The 27456-nt window shown below is 35.6% G+C and overlaps 2 protein-coding genes and 1 long non-coding RNA gene across 7 annotated transcripts; 2 read left to right on the forward strand and 1 right to left on the reverse strand.

Moving 5' to 3' along the window:
* Window positions 1-487: 487 nt before the first annotated feature.
* On the forward strand, window positions 488-4925 carry LOC110806242 (LRR receptor-like serine/threonine-protein kinase EFR). 2 transcript variants are annotated; one of them, XM_056842241.1, is made up of 4 exons: window positions 489-776; window positions 2097-3227; window positions 3846-4232; window positions 4693-4896. In XM_056842241.1, the coding sequence occupies exons 1-4, from the start codon at window positions 500-502 to the stop codon at window positions 4704-4706; spliced, it is 1809 nt and encodes a 602-aa protein (XP_056698219.1). In that variant the 5' UTR covers window positions 489-499; the 3' UTR covers window positions 4707-4896. The 2 variants fall into 2 exon arrangements, with proteins under 2 accessions (XP_021867577.2, XP_056698219.1); XM_022011885.2 differs by having other exon boundaries at window positions 488-3227; window positions 4693-4925.
* Window positions 680-25803, reverse strand: LOC110806245 (uncharacterized). 4 transcript variants are annotated; one of them, XR_008932156.1, is made up of 4 exons: window positions 25723-25803; window positions 25287-25432; window positions 5103-5282; window positions 680-826 (listed from the first exon to the last, which is right to left on the reverse strand). It is a non-coding gene; the product is annotated as an uncharacterized lncRNA (long non-coding RNA). The 4 variants fall into 4 exon arrangements; XR_008932157.1 differs by lacking the exon at window positions 680-826 and adding an exon at window positions 4089-4290; XR_002538252.2 differs by lacking the exon at window positions 680-826 and adding an exon at window positions 4310-4686.
* On the forward strand, window positions 7004-16155 carry LOC110806244 (probable LRR receptor-like serine/threonine-protein kinase At3g47570). The gene is made up of 4 exons (XM_056842242.1): window positions 7004-9114; window positions 14401-14987; window positions 15085-15459; window positions 15680-16155. The coding sequence occupies exons 1-4, from the start codon at window positions 7481-7483 to the stop codon at window positions 15691-15693; spliced, it is 2610 nt and encodes an 869-aa protein (XP_056698220.1). The 5' UTR covers window positions 7004-7480; the 3' UTR covers window positions 15694-16155.
* Window positions 25804-27456: the final 1653 nt, after the last annotated feature.

Genomic DNA, 27456 nt, shown 5'->3' on the forward strand with positions numbered 1-27456 from the left:
AGATAGAATATAGGAGATATTATATTGTGAATATTCTGTAGAGTCCTAAATATGGTATGTTACCTAATATGAGTCCTACATATGGTATGTTACCTAATATGTAATCTAGGGTTTAGATAATGAGTTGTACTATATATATACGTGTGTTATTAATGAGAAGGAGATGAGATTACACAATATTTGACAATAACAAAAATGCCAAAGACCATCTGCATGACTGCATTCTTGACCCTAGGTTACGTGTAAAATAAACTATTTTTTTCATCCTTAAACTTCCTAATTTTATCTACCTCATATTTAAATTATTATTTTTATACAAGGAGTATGACGTAGCCCGGTAGACGTAACACAAACGTTTAAAGAACAAAAGGTATCAATTATGTATGTGAACAAAACTGAAAGTCAAAAGTTTTCCAGTGACTTACTACCGCAACTTTGATCAATTTTCACTATATAAGACTCCTTATTGACATAGATGCTCTAATTATCTCCAAAAATAATGAACATGTCATTCCCATACACTTTATTAGTATTATTACACTGGATCCTTTTCGCGACGTATATACTTAGCCGTCCCCGGCTCACAATAGCCGGGAACAACGACACAGACCGGCTAGCATTGCTCGAAATCAAAGCCAAAATAACAAACGATCCATTGGGTGTTATGAACTCATGGAATAACACCAACCACTTTTGTGACTGGTACGGGGTTACTTGTGACCGTCGTAGGCACGAGAGAGTAACGACACTCGACTTGCATTCCGTACAACTTTCAGGTACCATATCTCCCCATCTTGGTAATTTGAGCTTCTTAAGGGTGTTGTACCTTCAAAATAATAGTTTCGGGGGTACAATACCGGCGGAAATTAGTCGTTTACAGAGGATGCAAATTTTGTGGTTGTATAATAATTCCATTTCAGGAGAAATTCCATCAAATCTATCAACTTGTTATAGACTGATAGATATAAGCCTTGACGCAAATAGGTTAGTCGGAGGAATTCCACCTATACTTGGTTCCCTGTCACGTTTGCAGTTTCTTATTCTGTCGGCAAACAACTTGACAGGGAACATTCCTTCATCTTTGGGGAACTTATCGTCACTTTCTTCGCTCTATGTCGGTGAAAACAACTTGTTAGGAAGGATCCCATTTAGTGTAGGCAAACTCAAGAACCTTGCTATTTTAGGATTACAATACAATAAGTTTTCTGGAATAGTACCACCCTCAATCTTTAACCTTTCATTATTAACAACCATAGATTTAGGACATAATGACTTAGTAGGAAACCTTCCTCTCGATTTAGGTAACACTTTGCCAAATCTTGAGTGGTTTTCTATATCCGATAATCGATTCGTTGGAGAAATCCCAGCATCAATCTCCAATTCCTCAAATCTTCAAGTTGTCCAATTGAATAAAAACAATCTTCAAGGAGAGGTTCCTTCTCTGCACAAGTTAGTAAGGCTTACTCGCCTCGGCCTCTATAATAACTCACTTGGGAATAATGGGCTAGTTCAAGATTTGAAATTTGTTTCTTCTTTGATCAATGCCACAAATTTACAATCACTAGAGATAAGTCAAAATCATTTCACAGGAATTTTTCCTACCACTATTTGCAACTTCTCATCACTTACTTATATGGTATTAAGCGAAAACAACATATTTGGAGAGGTACCAAATTGCATTGGACAAGTAGCAAACTTGCAATATTTTTCTGCTGATCAAAATGCACTTTCTGGAGTCATTCCCCAAGGAATAGGGAAGCTCCAAAACCTCAACTTTCTAAATCTACGCGATAACCAATTATCCGGAGTCATTCCAACCTCGATTGGAAACTTAACAAAGTTGTCTGTTATTGCTCTGTCTAGTAATAGTCTTCAAGGCCAAATACCTTCAGCTTTTGGAAATTGTAGGTTGTTAATAGGATTAGATCTTTCTAATAACCATCTTAGTGGTAGGATACCGTCACAACTTTTTAGTCTTCCTACTTTGTCCTTGGTGCTAAATTTATCTGGAAACCACCTAACCGGATCCCTCCCTGAAGAAGTTGGACAACTGAATGATCTTGACGGCTTTGATGTTTCGCGTAACATGCTAACAGGTCAGATACCGAGTTCTCTTGGTGGTTGTGTCTCGTTAGAGTTCCTATACATGCAGGAAAATAGTTTCCATGGCATCATTCCTAATGCATTGCAGGCATTAAAGGGACTCCTTTGGTTAAATTTGTCATACAACAATTTATCTGGTGAAATCCCAAAATTTTTAGCGAGGTTTCAGTTACAAGGTCTAGATTTATCACACAATAACCTTCAAGGCGAAGTTCCCATTGATGGAGTCTTTAGCAATGCAAGTATTGTTGTAATAACTGGAAACAATATGATGTGCGGAGGAATATCTGAGTTAAAGTTGCCTCACTGCAATATAAGCCGCAATACCCACAAAAGAAAGGCGGTGCAGAAGAAGAAGAAGAAGATATTACAAGTTGCAGTTCTTTCTGGGTTGTGTGGAGTTATTTTGTTAATGGCTTTACTTTTCTCATTATATATTTTCAGCAAGAGAAAGAGGAACTCGAATAAGGAAACTATAGCTACTGATGTTTCGGAAATTTTTCCAAATTTGTCTTACCAAACCCTTGTTAAAGCCACAAATGACTTCTCCTCGGAAAATTTGATTGGAAGTGGTGCATTTGGGGTTGTATACCAGGGAACTCTTGATGAGAATGAACCAATTGTTGCCATCAAGGTATTTAACCTACAGTATCGCGGTGCTTTGAGGAGTTTTATGGCTGAATGTGAGGTTCTCCGAAGCATAAGACATCGAAATCTGGTTAAGGTGATAACAGCTTGTTCAAGTGTTGATTATCAAGGAAGAGATTTTAAGGCTTTGATTTACGAGTACATGGAAAATGGGAGTTTGGAAGATTGGTTGCATCCATCAGAAACAAACAGTACGGTTGATGGCACAGAAATTGTCTCAAAAAAGTTGAATTTTCGACAAAGAGTTGATATAGCAGTTGATGTAGCAATAGCTTTGGATTATCTTCACCACCATTGTGGTGATTCCATTGTTCATTGTGACCTCAAGCCAAGCAATGTTCTCCTTGATGATGAAATGGTTGCACATGTCAGTGACTTTGGACTAGCCAAGTTTCTCCTACAAGACATCCTCAACTCTCATGCTAATCAGTCCAGCTCTATTGGAGTCAGAGGAACAATCGGCTACGCTCCTCCAGGTAAATAACTTGTGGAGAACAGCGAGGCCAATATCAGATATGTGCCAACAAATACATATCCAAGGGCAAGCCAGTCATTTCACCCTTATTTCAGGGACATGAAAACGCCTTTTTTTATAAAAAAAAAACACCATTTCAAAAAAAAAAACTTACACATACAAGCGTCATTTTTCACATACAAACGCCATTTTCCACATAAAAACACCATTTTGATTGTTGTGTTTTGTCCTTTAGTGTATGTCATTTTCCTATTTTGTCTTATTGTTGGCAGATATGTATTTGGCAATACATATCTTAGATTGGTTTTTACTTCCTCCTAACTTGTGTCATTAATTACAGAGGTTGTTTTTTCGCATATCAGATATGTGTGGCAACACACATATCAGCTAAAAGACAAAATAGGAAGTATCATTCTGTAAAAAAAAAAAAAGTACAATTCTGTAAAAAAAAAGTACCATTTAATTTCTTTTTTGTCCTATTTCCTATTTTGTCTTTTGCTATGATATGTATTTGCAAGCACATATCTAATATCCGAAAATACTCCCTCTTAATTGCATCCCCAAAAATATTCTTGTTCGACACTTTAATAAGAACTTATGATTCACAACATTAATGCAGAATATGGTTTGGGAAACGAAGTGTCTACTTGGGGAGATGTCTATAGTTTTGGGATTCTTCTACTAGAAATGTTTACAGGAAAGAGGCCTACAAATGACATGTTCAACGGAGATCTAAGCCTACATAGGTTTGTGGAAAATTCTCTACCTCAACAAGTGACAGAGATTATAGATCGTGTTCTTCTAGAAGACATAGGTGAAGTGGAAGCTGAAAAAAGCAAGATGATGATGGTGGAGTCATTGATTTCCATACTTGAAATCGCTGTTTCATGCTCATCTGAGATTCCGCAAGAGAGGTTGGACATGAGTGGTGTTGCTGGTAAGCTATCGTCAATTAGACAAAAGCTCCTTGGAACTCGTTTACAGCAACGTAGAAGAATTCAAGCTGGTAATAATTCACTGCTTCATTCTCTAACAGCATTATTGGTTAAGTTGTTTTCTTTTTCCTACCAATATTGATTGATGTCAGACCGAGAAATTTCAAAACAATCCCCTTGATTGGCATATAAGTGGCATTCTCGTAATTATAATGAAAAAAACAATCTAAAAATTGCGATGTACAATATATTTGATACTTTAAAAAATAAAAATAAAAGAAAATAATTTTAATATAAAAAAAGATTGTATATTTAGATATATAGATTGTATATTTTGACAATTTATTTACAAAAATACCCCTTAATATATTTCACTCCCAATGATGGAGATTGACTGGGCGGAGCTCTGTCATACCAAGCTGCAGATTATTTCTGACAGTTGTTACTTGGTGTTTCATATCTGCACTTTTATTAGAGCTGTTGTTATATATCTGGTTGCATCTAACATTTCTTTCCTTTCTCCAACTGCAGGTACACGAAGGTGATCGATGTTTGACCAAGTTTATTATCTTATGATCGATTAACTCGTGATGTAGTGGGATGAAGAATAAGATGTGCCTATATGCTCTAGTTATGGATTTCAGAAAGCCATTTAAGTTTTTACTAGTGTAATTTATAGTATATATTAGTTATATCATGTTTTTTCCTGAATGTTCACATCTCATTTATGTCTGAATTTCTGATAATATAAGCAATGCATCAAACTAAAACAAACAACTCAATGAAACCATCGACATTTCCAATCGAAACATTAAAGAAAGAGTATAATCGGAACAAGCAAAACATCTAATATTTTGTGAAATGAACAACAAAATAGAGCAGAAACAGGATTACAGGACTAGATATTAACTGTGATTAAAGCTACAGCCAAGAAAACTAACCTTAAGTTGGTCGTTCATCATTTTAGTAATGATCTATTCTTGTTCAACAGATACTCGGAACTATTTGAACGAATGCCACAAAACTGCCAAACTAGCCTTGACCGGAACAAGCTTTTTCCGAACTCAATGAATACATTCTCAGGAACAGTCCTGGTAGCTAGTACTACTACTGATTAATTCCTGCTAGAATATCAAAGTCCTCAGTTAAATACACTTCAGAATTTCCTCTGTTTCAATTTCAGCCAAAGTTGCTATTCTTGCTAACTTCCTATTCTTTTATTATTATTTTATTATTATTATTATTATTATTATTATTATTATTATTATTATTATTATTATTATTATTATTATTATTATTATTATTATTATTATTATTATTATTATTATATTATTATTATTATTATTATTATTATTATTATTATTATTATTATTATTATTATTATATTATTATTATTATTATTATTATTATATTATATTATTATTATTATTATTATTATTATTATTATTATTATTATTATTATTATTATTATTATTATTATTATTATTATTATTATTATATTATTATTATTATTATTATTATTATTATTATTATTATTATTATTATTATTATTATTATTATTATTATTATTATATTATTATTATTATATTATTATTATTATTATTATTATATTATTATTATTATTATTATTATTATTATTATTATTATTATTATTATTATTATTATTATTATTATTATTATTATTATTATATTATTATTATTATTATTATTATTATATTATTATTATTATTATTATTATTATTATTATTATTATTATTATTATTATATTATTATTATTATTATTATTATTATTATTATTATTATTATTATTATTATTATTATTATTATTATTATTATTATTATTATTATTATTATTATTATTATTATTATTATTATTATTATTATTATTATTATTATTATTATTATTATTATTATTATTATTATTATTATTTTTTTTTTTTTTTTTTTTCATAATTGAACAAATCAAAACTTCAAACTCCAGAATCTCCATAATCAAATTCCAATCAATTATAAAATTTGTGTGATTCATTAAATTCCAGTAAACAATAATTAGGCCTGATTCTTTGAAACTTATTTTTCAGTCCCAATTTAACTCCTTTCAGGAATACTGGATTTCGTATGATTTGAGTAAATGAAGAGAGATTAAGTAAATATTGTTAACATAGATTGTTATGTGCAAGGAGTATGCCATATGTGAACAAAATTAAAAGTCAACAGTTTAGTCCGCAATCCATATATCCTCCAAAATTTTGCATTTAAACGTGAAAAACTCCCCTAGGAATAAAATTCACATGTTTTGAGTACTAAGAGCTTTCACTATATTCCAAGGAATTGTATAGTTCTATGAACTACTCGTATGAACATATAAGTCATTACTCATTAGTCATTACTGCTAGATGGTCCCATGTTCCTTAAATCAAGTGCAACATGACAGACGTACTCACAACATAATTCTATTGTTCGCAATAATAATGAGGAATAATATTACTTGTCATATTGTTAAGCAGGGTTAGGCCCAAAATTTATCAAAATGTACTTCATATTTCGTAATAGATAACGCTACTACAACAGCTTATTGTATAAAACCTTATGAAAAAATGAGTACGACGATTAAATTGGAACGAAGAGAGTAAAATTTACACATATTTAGATATTTTAAGGACGTAGTTTAGAAACTGTACGAAGTTAGATGAAACAATTTGTAAAAGACACTTGTATTTACACGTATTTTAGAAAGGCTGGCGAATTATTTTTGCCAAGGTCGTTCTCACTTTAGTAATCAGGACCTAGCTAGAGGGGGTAATCTAAATGCAAACCCAATTATTTTGTCTATAGAGAAAAAAAAAAAGAAAAAAGCACACACCTTATCAAATTTCCCTAACCATGTCTATTTTCACCACAACCTTTTCCATATGCAGACAGTTATAAAAAGGTTCTCAAGTCAGGGAAGCTCTGCAAAGTTCAATTAAACACCTATTTCCCACAACTTCTCACAGAAATATGGGCCTTATCTCCATAAGCTTTGTGCTACTTTTGCGAGTGGTACGGTGTTACTTGTGGCCGCAGGCACAAGAGAGTGACGAGTATTAACTTGCATTCCTCAAAACTGACAGGTATAATCTCCCCTCATCTTGGTAATTTGAGCTTCCTCAGGGACTTACACCTTCAAAATAACAGTTTTGGTGGCACAATTCCTCTTCAAATCAATCATTTGCACAGGTTACAAACTCTAGACCTGTATGATAATTCCATTACAGGGGAAATTCCGTCAAATATATCAACTTGTTATAGTCTTATTCATATAAGTCTTGATAATAACATGCTGGTGGGAGAAATTCCACCCATGCTTGGTTCTCTCGCGTATTTGCAATATCTTGATATAGGAGGGAACAACTTGACGGGTAATATTCCATCATCTATTGGGAACTTATCATCTTTGTCTATACTCTTCTTAAGTAAAAACAGATTGGTAGGAAGCATTCCTGATAGTTTGGGGAAACTGAGTCATATTAACAAATTGGATTTATTTGGCAATAAGTTATCTGGAGTAGTCCCACCCTTAATCTTTAACCTCTCTTTACTAACAGGTTTAGATTTAGGAGTGAATGATTTGGAAGGAAACCTCCCTTGGGATTTAGGCAACACACTTCCACAACTTCGATTTTTCTCTGTAGCTTGTAATAGGTTCATGGGACACATTCCAGCTTCAATATCCAATTCTTCAAACCTACAAATTCTTCAGTTGAGTGAGAACAATCTTCAAGGACAAGTTCCTTCTTTGCACAAGTTAACAAGGCTTACTCGCCTTTCCCTTTACGATAACTCCCTTGGGTATGACCAAGTTGGAGATCTGAAATTTGTTTCTTCCTTGGCTAACGCCACCAATTTGCGATTCCTTCAGATATGTCATAATAACTTCAAAGGAGTCTTCCCTAAAACTATCTGCAATTTTTCTTCTCTCGTCCATTTGTCACTAAGCAATAACAACATAGCTGGAGAAATTCCAGTTTGCATTGAAAATGTAGCAACACTGCAACTTATTCATGCTAGAAACAATGTACTTTCTGGTGTCATTCCTCGAGGCATAGGGAAGCTCCAAAACCTCAACTACTTATTTCTACATGGAAACCAATTATCAGGGGTCATCCCAACCTCGATTGGAAACTTAACTAAGATGTCTACTTTACTGCTTTCAAAAAATAGATTAGAAGGTCAAATACCCTCATCTCTTGGAAACTGTATATCGTTAAATGGACTAGATCTTTCCAACAACAATCTTAGCAAAAGCATACCCCCACAACTTTTTAATCTACCTGTCTTGACTATCGGACTTGATTTATCTGGAAACCACCTAACTGGGTCTCTGCCTGAAGAAGTTGGGAGACTGACCAATCTTGACGCCCTTGATCTCTCTCGAAACTTGTTATCAGGTCAGATACCAAGCTCTCTTGGTGGTTGTATGTCGTTAGAGTTCTTACACATGGGGGGAAACAATTTCCAAGGCACCATTCCCGATTCATTGCAGGCATTAAAGGGTCTCCTTTACTTAAATTTATCATACAACAATTTATCAGGAAGAATACCAAATTTTGTACAGAGCTTCAAGTTGCAAGGCCTAGATTTATCGAACAATAACCTTGAAGGTGAAGTACCTGATGATGGAGTCTTTAGTAATGCAAGCAGTGCTTACATAAGAGGAAACACTATGCTTTGCGGAGGCATACCTGAGTTAAAGTTGCGTTCATGCAGTTTAAGCAACAACGCCCAGAGAAGAAAACCAGAGAACAAGAAGAAAATATTAACATTTGCAATTCTTGTTATACTGCTACTGGTTGTCCTAGTGTTATTATATACTTTCAAACACAGAGAGAGGACTAAGAAACCCACAGCTTCAGATGATTTAGAAAATTTTCCAAATTTGTCTTACCAAACACTTCTTAAAGCCACGAATGGGTTTTGTTAGTTATAGCTTTAGCTTTTATTTCTTTGCTTCATAAAGTTCACGTTACATGATGTGATGCTGCTTCCATGCACACATTCTGTTATTCTCCTCTCCTAGTTTTTAGGAGTTAGTTATAACAACTTATAGAATAATCTAGAAGCTTTCATTACTATTTATATTCTGCTTTGCTGTAATAATCAGTTAACAAGATTTGCAATAACAAGAAACACATTGCTTCTCTCTCTTCTTCGTTTCCTCTCAATCTCAGTTCATATTCTTTCATATTTTGTCATGGTATCAGAGCAGGATTAAAGATCCTTGGCTCATTTTTCTCAAATTCCGCAAATTCTTCTTCCTGATTCTGTCTGATTCCTTCTGTTTTTACTGCAATTTCTGGCGATTTCTCTGAAAAATCGAGTTTGTTCTTCGATTCTTTTGCTTCTTATATCTGAATACTTGTTTGATTTCAACATCTTTTCAAACAATTTTTGACAATGCCTTCTGGAAATGAGGATTCTGCTAATTCACACAGAAACAATGTTAATCTTCCACCAAATCAAGATCCTTCTAGCATATATTACATACATCCTTCTGATGCAAACTCAGTTCAGCTTGTTTCCTTCAAGTTCAATGGTGCAGAAGGTTTCACCAGCTGGAAGAGATCGATGATATTGGCTTTGTCAGCAAAGAATAAGATTGGATTTGTTGATGGCAGCATTATGAAACCTGATTCTGGTACAATTGAGTACAAAGCTTAGGAGAGATGCAACGACCTGGTATGTTCTTTGATCTTAGGCAATCTGAATGAGGTGGTTGCTAAGAGTGTCATGTTTCTGAAATCTGCTAGAGACATCTGGATTGATTTAGAGGATAGATTTGGATTCACATCTCTGGCTCAGATTTATTCTCTTGAACAAAAGTTAGCTGAAATAACACAAGGAAACAAATCTGTATCTGAATTTTTCACTGAAGTTAAATCTGTTTGGGATGCAATTGAAGAAGCACATCCTATGCCTTATTGCACATGCAATAACTGTACCTGTAATGTTACTAGGAAATTCTTTCAGAGGCAGCAAGAAAAAATGGTGATGCAGTTTATGATGAAGTTAAATGAGCAGTTTGCTACAATTAGGGGTAATGTGTTGATGATGCCAACATTACCTAAAGTCTCAGAGGCATACAGACTTTTTGCTCAAGAGGAGAGACACAAAGAAGTATCACAAGCTAGCACTCAAGCAGAAACATTAGCTTTTGCAGCTGAGAAAAGAAGATTCAGTGGAGAACATTGGAACAACAACAGCAAAACTTACAAAACTCAGCAATCTGACTTTCATTCTGGTTATCAGAAGACAGGAGTTACTAACAGATATGGAAGACCTGGATCTAACTACTTTTGCACTCATTGTCAAACACAAGGGCACAGTGTGGACAGATGCTTTAAGCTTCATGGATATCCACCTGGTTTCAAGAATTTCAAAGAAAACAAAGTAGCTGCACTATTACATGAAGATAATTCTGGTGAGAATGTCTTACTTGGACATCACAGTGAAGTTAATCCAACAATCACTGTGGAGCAATACCAATAGTTGATGGATCTTTTGGCCAAACAACAAAACAATACTGCTGCTGCTACAACTCCTAACCTAGCCATGATGGCAGGTAATCTCTGTCTGTTATCTCATTCTAATACTAGGTGGCTCCTAGATAGTGGTGCTTCTGACCATTTTTGTCATGATTTATCTCAATTTGCTGACTATAAGCCTATTGACAAGTCTAACACCTTTATTACATTACCGGATGGGAGTAAAGTTGTTGTTAAAAATGTTGGTTCAGTGATGATAAATGGAGATATAACACTGACCAATGTGCTGCATGTACCAGAATTCAAGTATAACTTGATATCTGTACATAAACTCTGTCAGGACTTGGGTTGTGAAATTCATTTTACTCACAACAGATGTTTTGTTTACTGTCAGCAAGGGAAGCTGATTCCTCTTGGTGAGGTGCAATCTGGTCTATACAATTTGGCAGAATCTAGGGTGGAAGGAGCTCATTCCGTGCAGACACACAACTGTAGTGTAGCTTGTTCATCTACAGTGGATAATGCAAAACTCTGGCATCTAAGGCTAGGGCATTTACCTTTCAATAAATTGAAGTACATAGATCCTAGCTATGAAATTGGTGATTGTATGCAAAACACTATCTGTCAAGTATGCCCTGCAGCAAAACAAACTAGACTTAGTTTTCCTCACAGTGAGATTAAGTCTGTTAGTCCTTTTGATTTGATACATTTGGATGTGTGGGGACCTCATTCTGTAAACACTCCATCTGGTTGCAATCAGTTTTTGACTATAGTGGATGATTACACCAGGTTTACTTGGATACATTTTCTGAAACACAAAAGTGACTGTGTTGCTATCATTGAAAATTTCTTACATATGGTACAAACTCAGTTTGGTGTCATGGTTAAGTGTGTTAGATCTGATAATGCTAAGGAATTGTGTGAAGGTGATATGAAGAAATTATATTTGAAACTTGGAATCTTAATTCAAACCAGCTGTAGTCATACACCTCAGCAAAATGGAGTTGTGGAAAGGAAACATAAACATCTGTTAGAAACAGCTAGGGCATTGTATGTTCAGTCCAAAGTTCCACAGAAGTTTTGGGGTGAATGTGTTCTTTGTGCAGCCTATTTGATTAACAGAATGCCACTTCAATCAATAGGCTTTGAATCACCATATTCCAGAATGTACAAACAGACTCCAAGTCTTAAACACTTGAGAACTTTTGGTTGTCTCTGCTATGTGTCTACTACAAAGGTTGGTAGATCAAAAATGGACAACAGAGCCACACCTTGTGTGTTTTTGGGGTATTCAACCACTCAAAAAGGATACAAAGTGCTGGAAATTGATACACACAAGTTCTTTGTATCCAGAGATGTTCATTTCCATGAAAAACATTTCCCATTTCATCTTTACCACAAACACAACTCTTCCCTTACTCCATACACTAGTGCCATTTATCTACCAACTCTTCTTTCCTCTGATGTTTTTGATACACCAGATTTCTCCACTCTTGCAACCACATTCCCACCTCACACCTTGGAAACATCTGATCATACAAACACAAACTTCTCACCTGACCTCACAAATACAATTCTTTCTCCATCACATTCTTCACCCTCAGATTCCATTTCTTCTTCTCCTTTACAGACTAATCCCAATTCCACTCCTAACTCTCCTCAATCCCATTCTGAAACCATTTCTCATTCTGAACATGTTCATGTTGCACCATCCATTCTCCCAACAAGACAGTCAAGCAGATCACACAAAAAACCAGGGTATTTAGATGCATATGAATGTTTCTCAGCATACACTGATAAAGATGATCTCATGCCAATCACAAAACACTGGTGCAATCTAGTATCTTATGTGACTTTCCCTGATGAGTTTCAAGCCTTTTTGTCTCAATCATGTGACATTACAGAACCTGCAACATATACAGAAGCTGCTCAACAACCTTTGTGGGTTGAAGCAATGAAGAAAGAACTGGAGGCACTAGACAGAAACTATACTTGGGAGTTGGTGGAACTACCTCAAGGAAAGAAGGCAATAGGATGCAAGTGGGTCTTTAAAGTCAAACTGAAATCAACAGGAGCTCTAGAAAGATGGAAAGCCAGACTAGTGGCCAAAGGCTTCAATCAGAGATATGGCATTGACTATGAAGAGACATTCAGCCCAGTAGTCAAAATGAGTACTATAAGGTGCTTAATTGCTGTTGCTGCCAGTAAGAATTGGCCATTGTTTCAGCTAGATGTGAACAATGCATTTTTGCATGGTGATCTAAAAGAGGAAGTATATATGCAAGTTCCAGAAGGCATCCCTAATCCTACCAAGAAAGTATGCAGATTAATCAAATCTATCTATGGTTTGAAGCAAGCTTCAAGACAGTGGCATGAGAAGTTGATGCATGCTTTGGAAACACAGGGCTTTCTTCAATCTAAACATGATTACAGTTTGTTTATCAACAAGCAAGATGGTCACATTAATATAGCAGCTGTGTATGTAGATGATGTTATTCTCACAGGAACAGACACTGCTAAACTTCATGACTTGAAAGCTTACTTACATTCAGAATTCAGTATCAAGGATCTAGGGCAACTTCACTACTTTCTTGGTTTGGAAGTTGGATACACTTCAGAAGGTATCATTTTGAGTCAGAAGAAGTTCACTAAAGATTTGATTGACAATTGTGGTTTTGACACTTCAAAGAGATCAATCACTCCATTGCCTGTCAACATTAAATTATCCAACACAGATGGTGCACTTTACTCTGATATTGAGAAGTACAGGTCACTAATTGGGAAGTTGAATTTCCTAACTCACACCAGACCTGATCTGTCCTATGCAGTTCAAACACTGAGTCAGTTTCTGCACAGTCCAAGAGAACCTCATGTTATGGCACTTCATCATACTCTAAGGTATCTAGCTCACACAGCAGGACAAGGGATATTGTTAAAGGCAGCTGATACCATCAGTTTACAAGCTTTTTCTGATTCAGATTGGGCATCTTGCCCAGATTCTAGAAGGTCTATCACAGGGTATATTCTATTACTTGGTGGCTCACCAGTTTCTTGGAAGTCTAAAAAGCAAGGCACAATTTCTAAGTCTTCTGCAGAAGCAGAATATAGGGCAATGGCAGCAGCAGCTTCTGAAGTTACTTGGCTTGTAAGCTTATTGGAAGATTTGGGAGTGCACAATCTAAAGCCAGTAACATTGCATTGTGATAATCAATCAGCTTTGCACATAGCCAGAAATCCAGTGTTCCATGAAAGAACAAAGCATATAGAAATCGATTGTCACTTTACTAGAGATAAAGTGTTGGAAGGATTACTTCACCTATCTTACTTACCTACACAGCAGCAATTGGCAGACATCTTTACTAAACCTCTCTCTTCTACACAATTTCAGACATTATTGTCCAAGATTGGAGCTTGTGATGCTCAATCTTGAGGGGGGATGTTAGTTATAGCTTTAGCTTTTATTTCTTTGCTTCATAAAGTTCACGTTACATGATGTGATGCTGCTTCCATGCACACATTCTGTTATTCTCCTCTCCTAGTTTTTAGGAGTTAGTTATAACAACTTATAGAATAATCTAGAAGCTTTCATTACTATTTATATTCTGCTTTGCTGTAATAATCAGTTAACAAGATTTGCAATAACAAGAAACACATTGCTTCTCTCTCTTCTTCGTTTCCTCTCAATCTCAGTTCATATTCTTTCATATTTTGTCAGGTTTTCCTCTGAATGTTTGGTTGGCAGTGGTAAATTTGGTGTTGTGTACAAGGGGATACTTGATGAGGATGAATCTACTGTTGCCATCAAGGTGTTTAAACTTCAAAATCATGGTGCTACCAAGAGTTTTATGGCTGAATGTGGAGTCCTTCGTAGCATCCGTCACCGAAATCTTCTGAAAGTTGTAACAGCTTGCTCAAGTGTGGATTATCAAGGCAGAGATTTCAAGGCTTTAGTTTATGAGTACATGGCAAACGGGAGTTTGCAGGATTGGTTGCATCCAGAAGATTCACTCATTATTCGGGTAGAGGAAGTCAATAATATGTCAAGGCACTTAAATCTTTTCCAAAGAATTGATATAGCAGTTGATGTTGCATTTGCGTTGGATTATCTACACTACCATTGCGGTGCCTCCATAGTTCATTGTGACCTCAAGCCGAGCAATATTCTTCTTGATGATGAAATGGTTGCACATGTGGGTGACTTTGGCCTAGCCAAGTTCCTCTTGAAAGTCATCAATAACGACCCCAACTCCAATCAGTCTAGCTCGGTTGGAGTGAGAGGTACAATCGGTTATGCTCCTCCAGGTAACCAACTAATGTTTCATATCTATCTCCAAAACTATATTGTATAAATTCCATGTTAATTTCATAATAAGTTTAACATAAGAGGCACAACATGCAGAATATGGTGTGGGAAATGAGGTGTCTACCTATGGTGATGTCTACAGTTTCGGAATCCTTCTACTGGAGATTTTCACAGGAAAGAGGCCTACTGATGGTATGTTCAATGGAGGAATAAGCCTTCATTACTTTGTGAAAGAAGCTCTACCTAAACGCGTGATTGAGATTCTAGATCATGTCCTTGTTCAAGACATAGAAAGTGAGGAGGCAGACAACAACCTGATGTTACTGACCTCTATACTTGAAATAGCAGTTTCCTGCACAACTGAGGTTCCAAGAGAAAGGTTGGACATGAGTGATGTTGCTGCAAAGCTATCATCAATCAGAAACAAGTTCCTTGGCACTCGTTTACAACAAAGAAGGAGAATTCATACAGGTAAAGTTTTGATTCTTTAATTTTCACCAATGTCAAATTGATGATATAATGAGAAACTGCAGGATAACTTGTGCAACAACATTGACATTTTAGTTTGGTAATTTTTATACTAATGGATTTTGTTTGCTTTACTTCTGAGTCGGAACACAAGTATCTTAACAGAAAGTGTAATCACTTAAACAGGATCTTAATCCAGAATTTTCTATTGTTGTGGTTGCAGGCACACAAGGTTGATCATTGTTAAGGCCATTTATGTTTTATTAAGCCTTTTTTTTTTCTGCTTTTTTGATAAATTTAACGGAGTATAAGCCCTTCGGTGTATTACATATCTAGCAGTTCAATACTTTGTCGCTTATAATAGAATGTTGAAGAATGTTACACAATTAGAATGCTACAACAACAACAACAACAACAACAACAACAACAAAGCCTTAGTCCCAACATGATTTGGGGTCAGCTAACATGAATAGTCATAGGAGATCAAGAGTTCGTCATCACAATTAGAATGTTGAAGTGTTAGTTTAGATGAACAACACAAGAGAGGGGGTGAATTAGTGTTTGTAGATGTTGGATCTACTTTTTCGCGGAATTAAAAACATTAAGAGATTGCAAGAGAGATTTTAGCGTGGAAACCTCTCTACCCTAATAGAGAGGAAAAACCACGGCCCCGTAGGGACTTAAACCCTTTTACTAATTAGGAAAATCACAGTTCCCTAAACTCAACTCCCTTATGAACAGTCCCTCAACCGTTCCTTCTCAATGATCTCTCTAGAGATCTTCTATCTCAACTCTTCAGCTCGACTCAAGCTGATTCTCTCAATTACAAGGTTCACTCAAACCCCTTCCCAACTCTCAAGTATAAAAGATAGAATAACAAATAGAATCTGGAATTCTGCTGGAGCAGGAACTACGTATGTGGAACAGGAACTAACGGTACTGACGTGGGTTATAATGTAGATTTAACTTAAGCACGTAACACCACTAAGTCAGACAATTTTCCTAGACTTATGAATGCAGTATATATAGTGATGCATGTTATCTATTAACCCTAGAAGATATATTTTATGTTTATCTTTTATTTAGGAATCCTAGACCTAATAGAACTCTATCATGATAGACTTTTATCCTAAGACTCTAACAAACATATGATCGAATAATAACTCTTTATGCAGTAGATATATTAATGAAAACTCTATCTAAACGACACTCCTTTCCTATCATGACTCTTAAATAAGATAAACATTATTTAACCATTAACTAATGCAATCCTAATTACTATCAAACACATAATCCTAACTATACTAAAACTCCTTAGTACATGACTTAGTATTATTATGTTTAGACTTCTATTAGGACACAAACTCTAAGGTAACGTGATCTAAATACTATACTCATGCAATCCTATATACTACGTGCAGACTAGGACCAGTACCCTCGTCATTGACACTGTTCCACGTACGTTGTTCCACCAGCTCCGAACTTTCAGTTTCTAAAACAAATCTATTAAGCACACTAATGCTACTAGATTTTCTTCTCTTCTCTTTCTCTGTACTTGTACTCTTAATTCTCCTCGAGTCCAAGTTCCTCTTCTCTTGGATTCACTAACTCTTGAATCCTCGTTCTTCCTGTAAGTCTTTGGGTCTTCTTCAAAGTCTTACCTACACACGTCATTTATCATTTATTTGCATGCATAATAAACCACGTTAGATATTGAGTCAAGTATGATAAATATGCATAAATCATATATTATAATATTTGCTTAACTAAAATACACATAGGATAATATGGAATATAATATACTAGTGGATAAATACTATTCCTATCCTAATATGAACTTAATATTTACGGCAAGTATTATGTGACTCAAACACCTAAATACATTGAATCTAGACAGTCCTATATTATGCATAATACTAATTATAAAAGCTTAAACTCTAAACATTTAATCTTTCCTAACATGCTTATGCAAACTAAAACTCTTAGACTCCTACATCGTCTACAATGCGCCATAATATATGATAAATGAGACCAACTATGATATGCATTACTAGAAGACTCCTAATGCATATATAACTATATGAAGAGTCCTAATCACACACAACTATATGTACTTATGATAGGATATTATAAGAGACCTAAACTAATGCAAAGTCCTAAGTCTAATAAACAACTTATCCCAATATGGACTCTTAATTACACATGCATATAACGAACATATTAGGATGCAAATATGAAAGAACTATATGCACTCCTAAACTCTATTGATGCACGCATGCGTATCTCGTACAGGTGATTGGGAACAGGAACAGTCAGACAACTAGGAACTCTGTTAAACTGTTTCTGATCTCTTTCTTGTTGTTCCTGCTGGACCATATAAAGTATCATTTCGTTCCTCCTTTGTCACTTTACTTACCACATGAAGTTTACCAATGTAAATGCTAATTTACATATAAACAACATGTATAACGTAGCCATCTCCGCTCTCGTCAACAATAGCTTATCATTGCTCATATCCCTTGTCTCTTGGTTTAATCATAGCTTGTTCTTCCTATGCACATCTTAGCACACATGTTAATTAGATAATCATCATTTGTTTATAATCATCAAAACCTCACTACTCAACAATTTCCCCCTTTTTGATGATGACAAACTAATGATGCTTATCACAATTTAAGCAATAAATCGATTACACTTATTCCCCCTTAATTTTGTAAACCAACAACTTATAAACAAGTATAATGACATAGTAAGAGCAATACTAATAAACACCATATAGATAAGGATTTAGATTGTATTATATCAAACAATAAGCATCATACATACTCTTCCCCCTTTTGGCATTATCGAAAAGGGTTACTTTGCACACAATCTTTTTAGGTTAACCATACACATCCTGAGTTTATATGTCACACACACCACCTGATAGGTTAGACACTTGTTTGTCACAAAAGTCCTCGAGTTTCCAATTTTGAACTAAGGATGTTGTTGCTACATAATTCCAATTCACAATCCAAAGACCCAATGTTAGAAGCAATGAAGTAACTTGACAAATAATATCAAAAAAAGGTTAGAAGAAAATGGTTTCATTGTTAATTGCCAAGGGCGAGAATTAAGTAGAAATGGTGTGAAGAAAAGCTTGGTGAATAATCGAGTAGAGGGAACCAAGGGTAGATGATGTGTTTGTGGTTTCTTCTTTTAAATGAGTTCCTCAACAATCATTAGAGCTTTTTAATGAATATGAAACCAAATCCAACACACCTCCATCTCTTTGTATGTAGCACCTTATCGTACCAAGTTCCCATATATCACCAATATTCCATAAGGAACTGACATCATAGTGAAACGTGGACTGACTGCTGAAATCAGTGCCTGCAGTGGCTGTTCAACTTACCAAGTTTAGTGGAACAGGAACTAACATTAGTGTTGCTTCCTTTTCCTGTTCCTGGTCCTAGAACCGTCTGTTCCTTTACTGCTCAATGAGTGTATGAGTTTAAATTTCTGTAACTCATTGATATTCTTCATAATAATTGAATTCTAGGAGAAAATAATAAAGTACAAGAATTGATCACCTTTGCTTCAATTTTTTGATTTTTTTTTTTTTTGATTTTTTTTTTTGATTTTTTTTTTGAAACAAAGGCGTTATTACAAAATTTTGAGCTTTCTTAGAGTATAAGATCATATAATAATATAGAAAGGACTTACCATTAAATATAAGTTCCACCATTGAATATCAAAATCATGTTCAATGTTCCCTACCTTATTCCCCCCGAGTTCCTTACCATCTTCTTTCATGCGGAACCTTGTAGAAGTGAAGTTCCATATGATACCTAGTAAATTTCTATGTGATACGTACATCATACGGTGATTTTCCTTCAAAGCTTTTATTGATAAATAATAACCCGCTGCTTCTACTTCATCTTTGACTTCCCTCTCAAAACATATTCATAATTATTACTCTTCATGCATCGTCGAACCATAGGAAAGAAGAATATATTTTTGGAGTTCAAGGGTAGTGAGAATGTGAAGTGGTAGAGTACACATATGATATGAGATAAGGAAAGAACATTCAAAATTATTGAAAGATGATATGGAGAAAGACAAGATCAGGATTGTAGAGTATGATTGAACTTAGCACACACCCACAATCATAAGATTGTAGAATTATGCTAATGGCTCGGCCTGGGTAGGCTTAACCCAATCACGAAAACACAAACCTGACTTGGGGAATGATATTGGTATTGAAAGTTTGTTCCCTCTAAAAGATTTAAAAAGAAGTGCAATATTTCAGGAACACTACTGCCTTGTTCCTTCAACGTTTCTTTCATTGTTCCTTTGGCAACTTAGGAATTTTGTATTGGGACAACATCCAAATTTCTCAACGAGTCCTCTAATAATTTTGGGCAAGTGAATATGTCTTTTAAAACATGAGAATTGAGTGTGACACATTGACTTATAGGCGTGCATGATTTACTTCAATTGAAAAGTGTACAAGGGCCCTAAACGAAAAGTTCATTTGGGAAAAGAGTACTTTATGCTCATGTTAGTTTCAACAAGTCTTGTTCCTTTACTACTTGGTGATAGCATCAAAAGCATTTATTCACATGAAATAGCATTTAGAAAGTTACTTAAAATAAATGGTGCGATATTCATGCAATTTGACACATCATTAATATGAGTAAGAGTGTTATACCTCACATGGTCCAAACTTGCTTGAAAACATTGGATATGGTTTGATCATTTATGGCTTGCTTACGAGTTTCATTAAGTGTTAGTTTCACATGTACTCCGGTTGCTCCTTGTGACACCTTTTAATTGTTGAGATCTTGTTCGCGTTCTTTTCTTCTTTGCTGGAACGCTCTAAGTGATGCTGAATGGTTCGTCTCAACTGCTCCCTGTTCCCTGTTCCTCTTTCATCTGAGCAGGAACTCGTTCTCTTTCCTTTGGTCTTTATTCTTGACCGTGCGTCTTCATCTTGGGTTGTCTCGCATAGATCTGAGGAATAAGTTGCATTTGTTTGGAGTCTTTATTAACCAGTAAAGCATCTTTGTTTTCGCTCACAATGATGTAATCTAAAATCAAAACCCAAATGTAATCTTTTGTGCAATTATAAGGTTAGTAGGTTAGTCTTCAAGAAATAAATATATATTAAAGCATAAATATACAGAAAATTCTAGACGTGAATACTCCCTTTTGATAGTCTCTTTTGTACTTACAACAGTACACCTTGTTGATGTTCCTTGTTGTCCATTCACTAAGAGAGTTGTTCCCGAACTTCTGTTATATTTCTGAAATTGAGTTCCTCATGAGTTGGACCAGGAACTTGTGCGTCAGCGTCAAAGCCTTCTCATGGATACGTTGGTTTTCATTCCTGTATTCTTAAGTACTTCAGTCGTTCCGCCAAATCTTGGTCTCTGTTCCCTTGATACGTGGAACATATTTTAACGCTTCAATTTCTTTTCCTTCAAAACCTTATCGTTAATTTGCACAACTAACCAAACACAAAGTGAAGTTAATAATATAAGAAATAAAGGAAACAAAGTAATTCACACAAAGTAAATAAGGATTTTGATTAAGCTCCCTTCTTAATATCACTCATAATTCATTCTCCTTATCATAGTCTTGGAAACTTCAATTTGATCCATATGAGCTTGTTCGTTGTTTTCATCCATCTTGATTACAGGGAACTGACTTGTTGTGGAGGAACTGGATTTGACTTTTTGCTGTTTCCTTATCCAGTTCCTACTGCGTCTGTTCCTAATATTTCAACGGACCTTAAGGGATACACCATCTTTCCTTTCCTTTTTGTGTGATTTGTTTGCTGTCCATTTCTTCGTTATAGATCTCTTGCATGATGATATAAACATGTAACACAACTTCTCTTCTAGAATCTCTTTTAAAGGCTTTTCGTGAGACTCACTTATATGTCTTCAAATATGTGCATGAATAACATTTTTGTCATGAGTTTTATATTGTCTTTTCTCACATATGGCCTGCAAAATAGATCAGTTCTTGGTCTTGGGTACCCAAATTTGCTTGAGTCCCTTCTTGTTAATAGGAGTAGTCATATGTGCCCCCCCTTTTTTTTTAACATGTTCTACTATACTACTAATACTAACAAGATTAATTATGCATTCATATGGTACTGAATAAGTAAATAGTTCATAATGCATAACCTTCTTGACTTTAGGCATACTATTTGAGAATATTAAAATAACAGTGCCTAAATAATTCAGTTCCCATAAGTAGGAACAATCAGTTCCTCCAGATTTGTTCCTTGTACTGTTTCTAGTGAGATGAAGATTGATAATTTTTTGAAATGATTTGAAAACCTTCTCTTCCATTGAAGACACATAAAAATTGTATTTAAAACAGTTAAAGTCGGATTTCAAATTCTAAAAATAGATAAGGTCATCTTTACTAGAAACAGTTGTAGGAACATGTCTGAGTTCCATCAAAGTCAATTGAAAACTTAAAGTCGGAAATTTCCATATAAGCTACCTACATGTGTTCAACACTTCACCAATAAGAAACTTATTTTGATTCGTAAAACCTGTTTTGAAATTGATATGACTTGTTCCATAAACGATATATAGGTTGTTCCTGGTAAATTCAGATTTTGAAAATTTTATTTTGAAAATCTGATTTTTCCTTTTTATTTGCATTATGAAGAAGTTCAATAATTTTTAAACACAGATTTCAAAACTCTTTTGGAACCAAAAATTGTTTTACCGAAAACAACACAAGGAACAACGAATCTCAGTTCCATCTCAATAATTTTGGTGTTCATGGTCACGTGGTTCAATTCAAGTTACATGACCTTTTCGACAATTTGCGAAAACAATTTTTGATATCTCAAATCAATATTGCTTTTAACAAGTCTTGTTGCACACATGTTCCTGGTAAAATATTTATGAAACAAATTCTTTGCAATTTTTAAAATCTATTTAAAAATCAAACTTTTCAGATTCAAGATAATAAAATTTTATTTCAAACCTTTTGGAAAAATAGAAATATTTTTAATATCGACAAGACTAGTAGAAAATTTTAATTTTGCTGGAATTGTGCAACAAACAAGACCACTTTGTTCCTCTTCAAAACCGCAAGAACTATTTTAAATTTAAAGCAAAGCCCTATTGAAAACTTGTAAATGAACATGGTTAATTCAAGGTTGCTCACAATCAATCGTTGATTTCTATTTCTGCGTTACGGAATGAACACACATATGGCCAATATATAACGTATGATGTTCATAATATTTAACAATTAAGAGCGAACATAAATAATATCATAAAGATTGAAAATTTACCTCTAATTATTTTTCTTCAATCTATGTGTTAATCATCATCATCAAATACGTGCTATCCTCCTTTTCGTCCATCAGGAACATCAGAATTGTGGGAACTATTTCTTTCATAACATTGTTCATCTTTTCCCGGATCACTCATCAGAATTACCTGTAAAATATAGAGCACCAGCTCTGATACCAATTGTTAGTTTAGATGAACAACACAAGAGGGGGGGTGAATTAGTGTTTGTAGATGTTGGATCTACTTTTTCGCGGAATTAAAAACATTAAGAGATTGCAAGAGAGATTTTAGCGTGGAAACCTCTCTACCCTAATAGAGAGGAAAAACCACGGCCCCGTAGGGACTTAAACCCTTTTACTAATTAGGAAAATCACAGTTCCCTAAACTCAACTCCCTTATGAACAGCCCCTCAACCGTTCCTTCTCAATGATCTCTCTAGAGATCTTCTCTCTCAACTGTTCAGCTCGACTCAAGCTGATTCTCTTAATTACAAGGTTCACTCAAACCCCTTCCCAACTCTCAAGTATAAAAGATAGAATAACAAAGAATCTGGAATTCTGCTGGAGCAGGAACTACGTATGTGGAACAGGAACTGACGGTACTGACGTGGGTTATAATGTAGATTTAACTTAAGCACGTAACACCACTAAGTCAGACAATTTTCCTAGACTTATGAATGCAGTATATATAGTGATGCATGTTATCTATTAACCCTAGAAGATATATTTTATGTTTATCTTTTATTTAGGAATCCTAGACCTAATAGAACTCTATCATGATAGACTTTTATCCTAAGACTCTAACAAACATATGATCGAATAATAACTCTTTATGCAGTAGATATATTAATGAAAACTCTATCTAAACGACACTCCTTTCTTATCATGACTCTTAAATAAGATAAACATTATTTAACCATTAACTAATGCAATCCTAATTACTATCAAACACATAATCCTAACTATACTAAAAATCCTTAGTACATGACTTAGTATTATTATGTTTAGACTTCTATTAGGACACAAACTCTAAGGTAACGTGATCTAAATACTATACTCATGCAATCCTATATACTACGTGCAGACTAGGACCAGTACCCTCGTCATTGACACTGTTCCACGTACGTTGTTCCACCAGCTCCGAACTTTCAGTTTCTAAAACAAATCTATTAAGCACACTAATGCTACTAGATTTTCTTCTCTTCTCTTTCTCTGTACTTGTACTCTTAATTCTCCTCGAGTCCAAGTTCCTCTTCTCTTGGATTCTCTAACTCTTGAATCCTCGTTCTTCCTGTAAGTCTTTGGGTCTTCTTCAAAGTCTTACCTACACACGTCATTTATCATTTATTTGCATGCATAATAAACCACGTTAGATATTGAGTCAAGTATGATAAATATGCATAAATCATATATTATAATATTTGCTTAACTAAAATACACATAGGATAATATGGAATATAATATACTAGTGGATAAATACTATTCCTATCCTAATATGAACTTAATATTTACGGCAAGTATTATGTGACTCAAACACCTAAATACATTGAATCTAGACAGTCCTATATTATGCATAATACTAATTATAAAAGCTTAAAATTTAAACATTTAATCTTTCCTAACATGCTTATGCAAACTAAAACTCTTAGACTCCTACATCGTTTACAATGCACCATAATATATGATAAATGAGACCAGCTATGATATGCATTCCTAGAAGACTCCTAATGCATATATAACTATATGAAGAGTCCTAATCACACACAACTATATGTACTTATGATAGGATATTATAAGAGACCTAAACTAATGCAAAGTCCTAAGTCTAATAAACAACTTATCCCAATATGGACTCTTAATTACACATGCATATAACGAACATATTAGGATGCAAATATGAAAGAACTATATGCACTCCTAAACTCTATTGATGCACGCATGCGTATCTCGTACAGGTGATTGGGAACAGGAACAGTCAGACAACTAGGAACTCTGTTAAACTGTTTCTGATCTCTTTCTTGTTGTTCCTGCTGGACCATATAAAGTATCATTTCGTTCCTCCTTTGTCACTTTACTTACCACATGAAGTTTACCAATGTAAATGCTAATTTACATATAAACAACATGTATAACGTAGCCATCTCCGCTCTCGTCAACAATAGCTTATCATTGCTCATGTCCCTTGTCTCTTGGTTTAATCATAGCTTGTTCTTCCTATGCACATCTTAGCACACATGTTAATTAGATATTCATCATTTGTTTATAATCATCAAAACCTCACTACTCAACATGAAGAATGTTACACAATAAGAATGCTAAAATGAGAAATTGCAAGAGTTCGTCATCACACAAACAGATTAACACACAATAAACTGTCACATCTTAATTAATTAATTAAGACAGAATACTGTAATCAATTGCAGAAACAGGACATGAAAGCACAGTAAGTAGTGATATAAAGTGGTTGGCATACCTTAATTTGACACTAAGTGTGCTAAAAGCTACAGCCAAGAAAACTAACCTTCCGTCACTTTAGTAGCGCGACACAACTGCCAAGCTACCCTTGATCGCGAACAAGCTTTTCCGAACATAGTTACAGGTTCTCAGGAACAGTCCTGAACTCCTGAATCGTGAATCCTGAATCCTGATAGTATTGCTGATAAACTCCTGTTATAATATCAGGCTTAGTTAAATACAGTTCAGAAGTTCCTCTGTTTCAATTTTTTTCCCCCAAATTTGCTAATCTGTTTTTGTTTTATAATCGGAACAGCTAAATAATTATTTACTCCAGAATCTCCGGCACAATTCCAATGAAATTGAACGCAAATTATAAATTTCGTGTAATTGATCAAATTCCAGTATCCAATCTTCAATATAGTGAAATACAAGGTCACCGGATAAAACTTCCTATTCAAAAAAACGATCAATTGACAAAACTGAGCAACAAAAATCAATACCTAAATCGATCAATGTGCGTGCTAAACTGCTAGAGAAGAGCTTCCCGTCAACTTCTCGGAAACATTGTGCAAAATCCTAATCTTAAAGAGTCGAGTATTCTTTTTGGGGTTTTTTTGGGTATTGTTCGGGCCCCCTGTGGGACCCACTTTCTACACAAAATTACCAAAATACCCTCATAGGGGAATTACTGAAATACCCTCAAACACAAACCTCTTGATGGGCTCAGACCAGAAGTTAGGGGTCCATATCTCAGCCCCCTACAGGCCCAAGAGTCCATACCCCTACACTTGCCTATATTTACTAATAATACCATCCGACATTACTATAAATATGCTTCACCTAATCATTACTCAGGTATGCAATTATTCCCACACTGACTCTCTCACTACTTTCTCTCTCTACAAGAACTGACTTGAGCGTAGGAAAGAGTTTTCTCGGGAACCCCCCCGAGCCAGCTTACGTTTGCCGTTTTTGTAGGATAAACCACAACCGATTGGAGGAAAACGACAGCCTGGTTGAAGAGGCTTCCCCTATTTTCACACTTAGCATTTTCTTCGCAGAAACAGTTGGCGCCGTCTGTGGGGAAGTCAACTACAAGCCATGGTTAACACTCGACGAACCAGGCAACACTCCTCCTCTCATCGATCAGAGTCCCATCCCAATTACGTGTTGATGCCTACTTCGAGGAACGGAGATGATCAAGATGGTGATCAGGACCATGAGAATCAACAGCCCCATGTCGAGGGTCACCCTGATAACTTGGTCACCCGAAAGGATCTAGAGTATTTGGCTGCTCAAGTCAATGAGGCTATCCACAACCTCCAAGGAATGGGAGAAGGACCTTCAAGGAAACATCCAAACCACCCTACCAGCTCAAAGGTGAGCACAACATCTCATACCATCCACAGGGCACAGCCCCGAAGTGTGAAGGACAGGCTAGGTGACAGGGGTGGGGCACAACCTCGCCCTCGCCAATCAAGGGCCAGCCAAGATGCACGCCGGGTAATTGAAGATCGACAAATGCACAGAGGAGACCTTGATGCTCGAGACCTCTTGCACAGAAGGCGCCTCGAACAAGCCAGATAAGCCATCAAGAATGATAGGATCACCCGAGGTCTATCCCCCTCTAGTGCTAAGACTACGGCCTCCGCACGAGACCACCCCACTCCTTCAAGACAAGTCAGACCGATCGAGGTCAGCTCTCGAAGGACATCTCTCAGGAGGCACTCACCTTCTCCTATAAGGAGATGCCACTCACCCTCTAGCCGGGCTAGAGGCCGTTCCCACAGGACAAGGGTTTCACCCCTCGATCAACAGCCAGGGGCTCATTCATCTTCTCATCGCCCAAGGCATCGCTCACCCTCAAGAATAGGAAGGATCCCTCCACGCCGTGAGCGAACATACTCACCTCTCCCAAAGAGTAGAGGTAGGCATACCTTCCCAAGAGGAAGATGGGACTCCCCTCCACCAAGAACTGATAGGCACAGACATACCTCGTCATTGCAAGAGGCTCTCACTCCCTTCTCCCAAGAAATAATGAACACCCCCCGCCGAGACAAAGTGAAGGTCCCTACCATCGAGCCTTTCGATGGAACTACGGATCCAGAAGAACACATGGCCGCCTATGCGGCTCAAATGAACGTTCAGACTGGATGCGGAGCTACTTGGTGCAGGTACTTTCCAACCACCTTGAAGGGTCTTTCCCTTATATGGTTCAACAAGCACGTACCAAA

This window comes from Spinacia oleracea, chromosome 4 (assembly GCF_020520425.1).
Source record: "Spinacia oleracea cultivar Varoflay chromosome 4, BTI_SOV_V1, whole genome shotgun sequence".
Lineage (NCBI taxonomy): Eukaryota > Viridiplantae > Streptophyta > Magnoliopsida > Caryophyllales > Amaranthaceae > Spinacia > Spinacia oleracea.

What these genes read in the sequence shown, in the direction of transcription:
- LOC110806242 (XM_022011885.2), top strand. Translation starts at nt 500, where the DNA reads ATGAACATGTCATTCCCATACACTTTATTAGTATTATTACACTGGATC. An exon ending in AATCGGCTACGCTCCTCCAG is followed by an intron (nt 3,228 to 3,845) that starts GTAAATAACTTG and finishes ACATTAATGCAG; the next exon opens with AATATGGTTTGGGAAACGAA.
- LOC110806244 (XM_056842242.1), top strand. Translation starts at nt 7,481, where the DNA reads ATGCTGGTGGGAGAAATTCCACCCATGCTTGGTTCTCTCGCGTATTTG. An exon ending in CTTCTTAAAGCCACGAATGG is followed by an intron (nt 9,115 to 14,400) that starts GTTTTGTTAGTT and finishes ATATTTTGTCAG; the next exon opens with GTTTTCCTCTGAATGTTTGG. An exon ending in AATCGGTTATGCTCCTCCAG is followed by an intron (nt 14,988 to 15,084) that starts GTAACCAACTAA and finishes CACAACATGCAG; the next exon opens with AATATGGTGTGGGAAATGAG.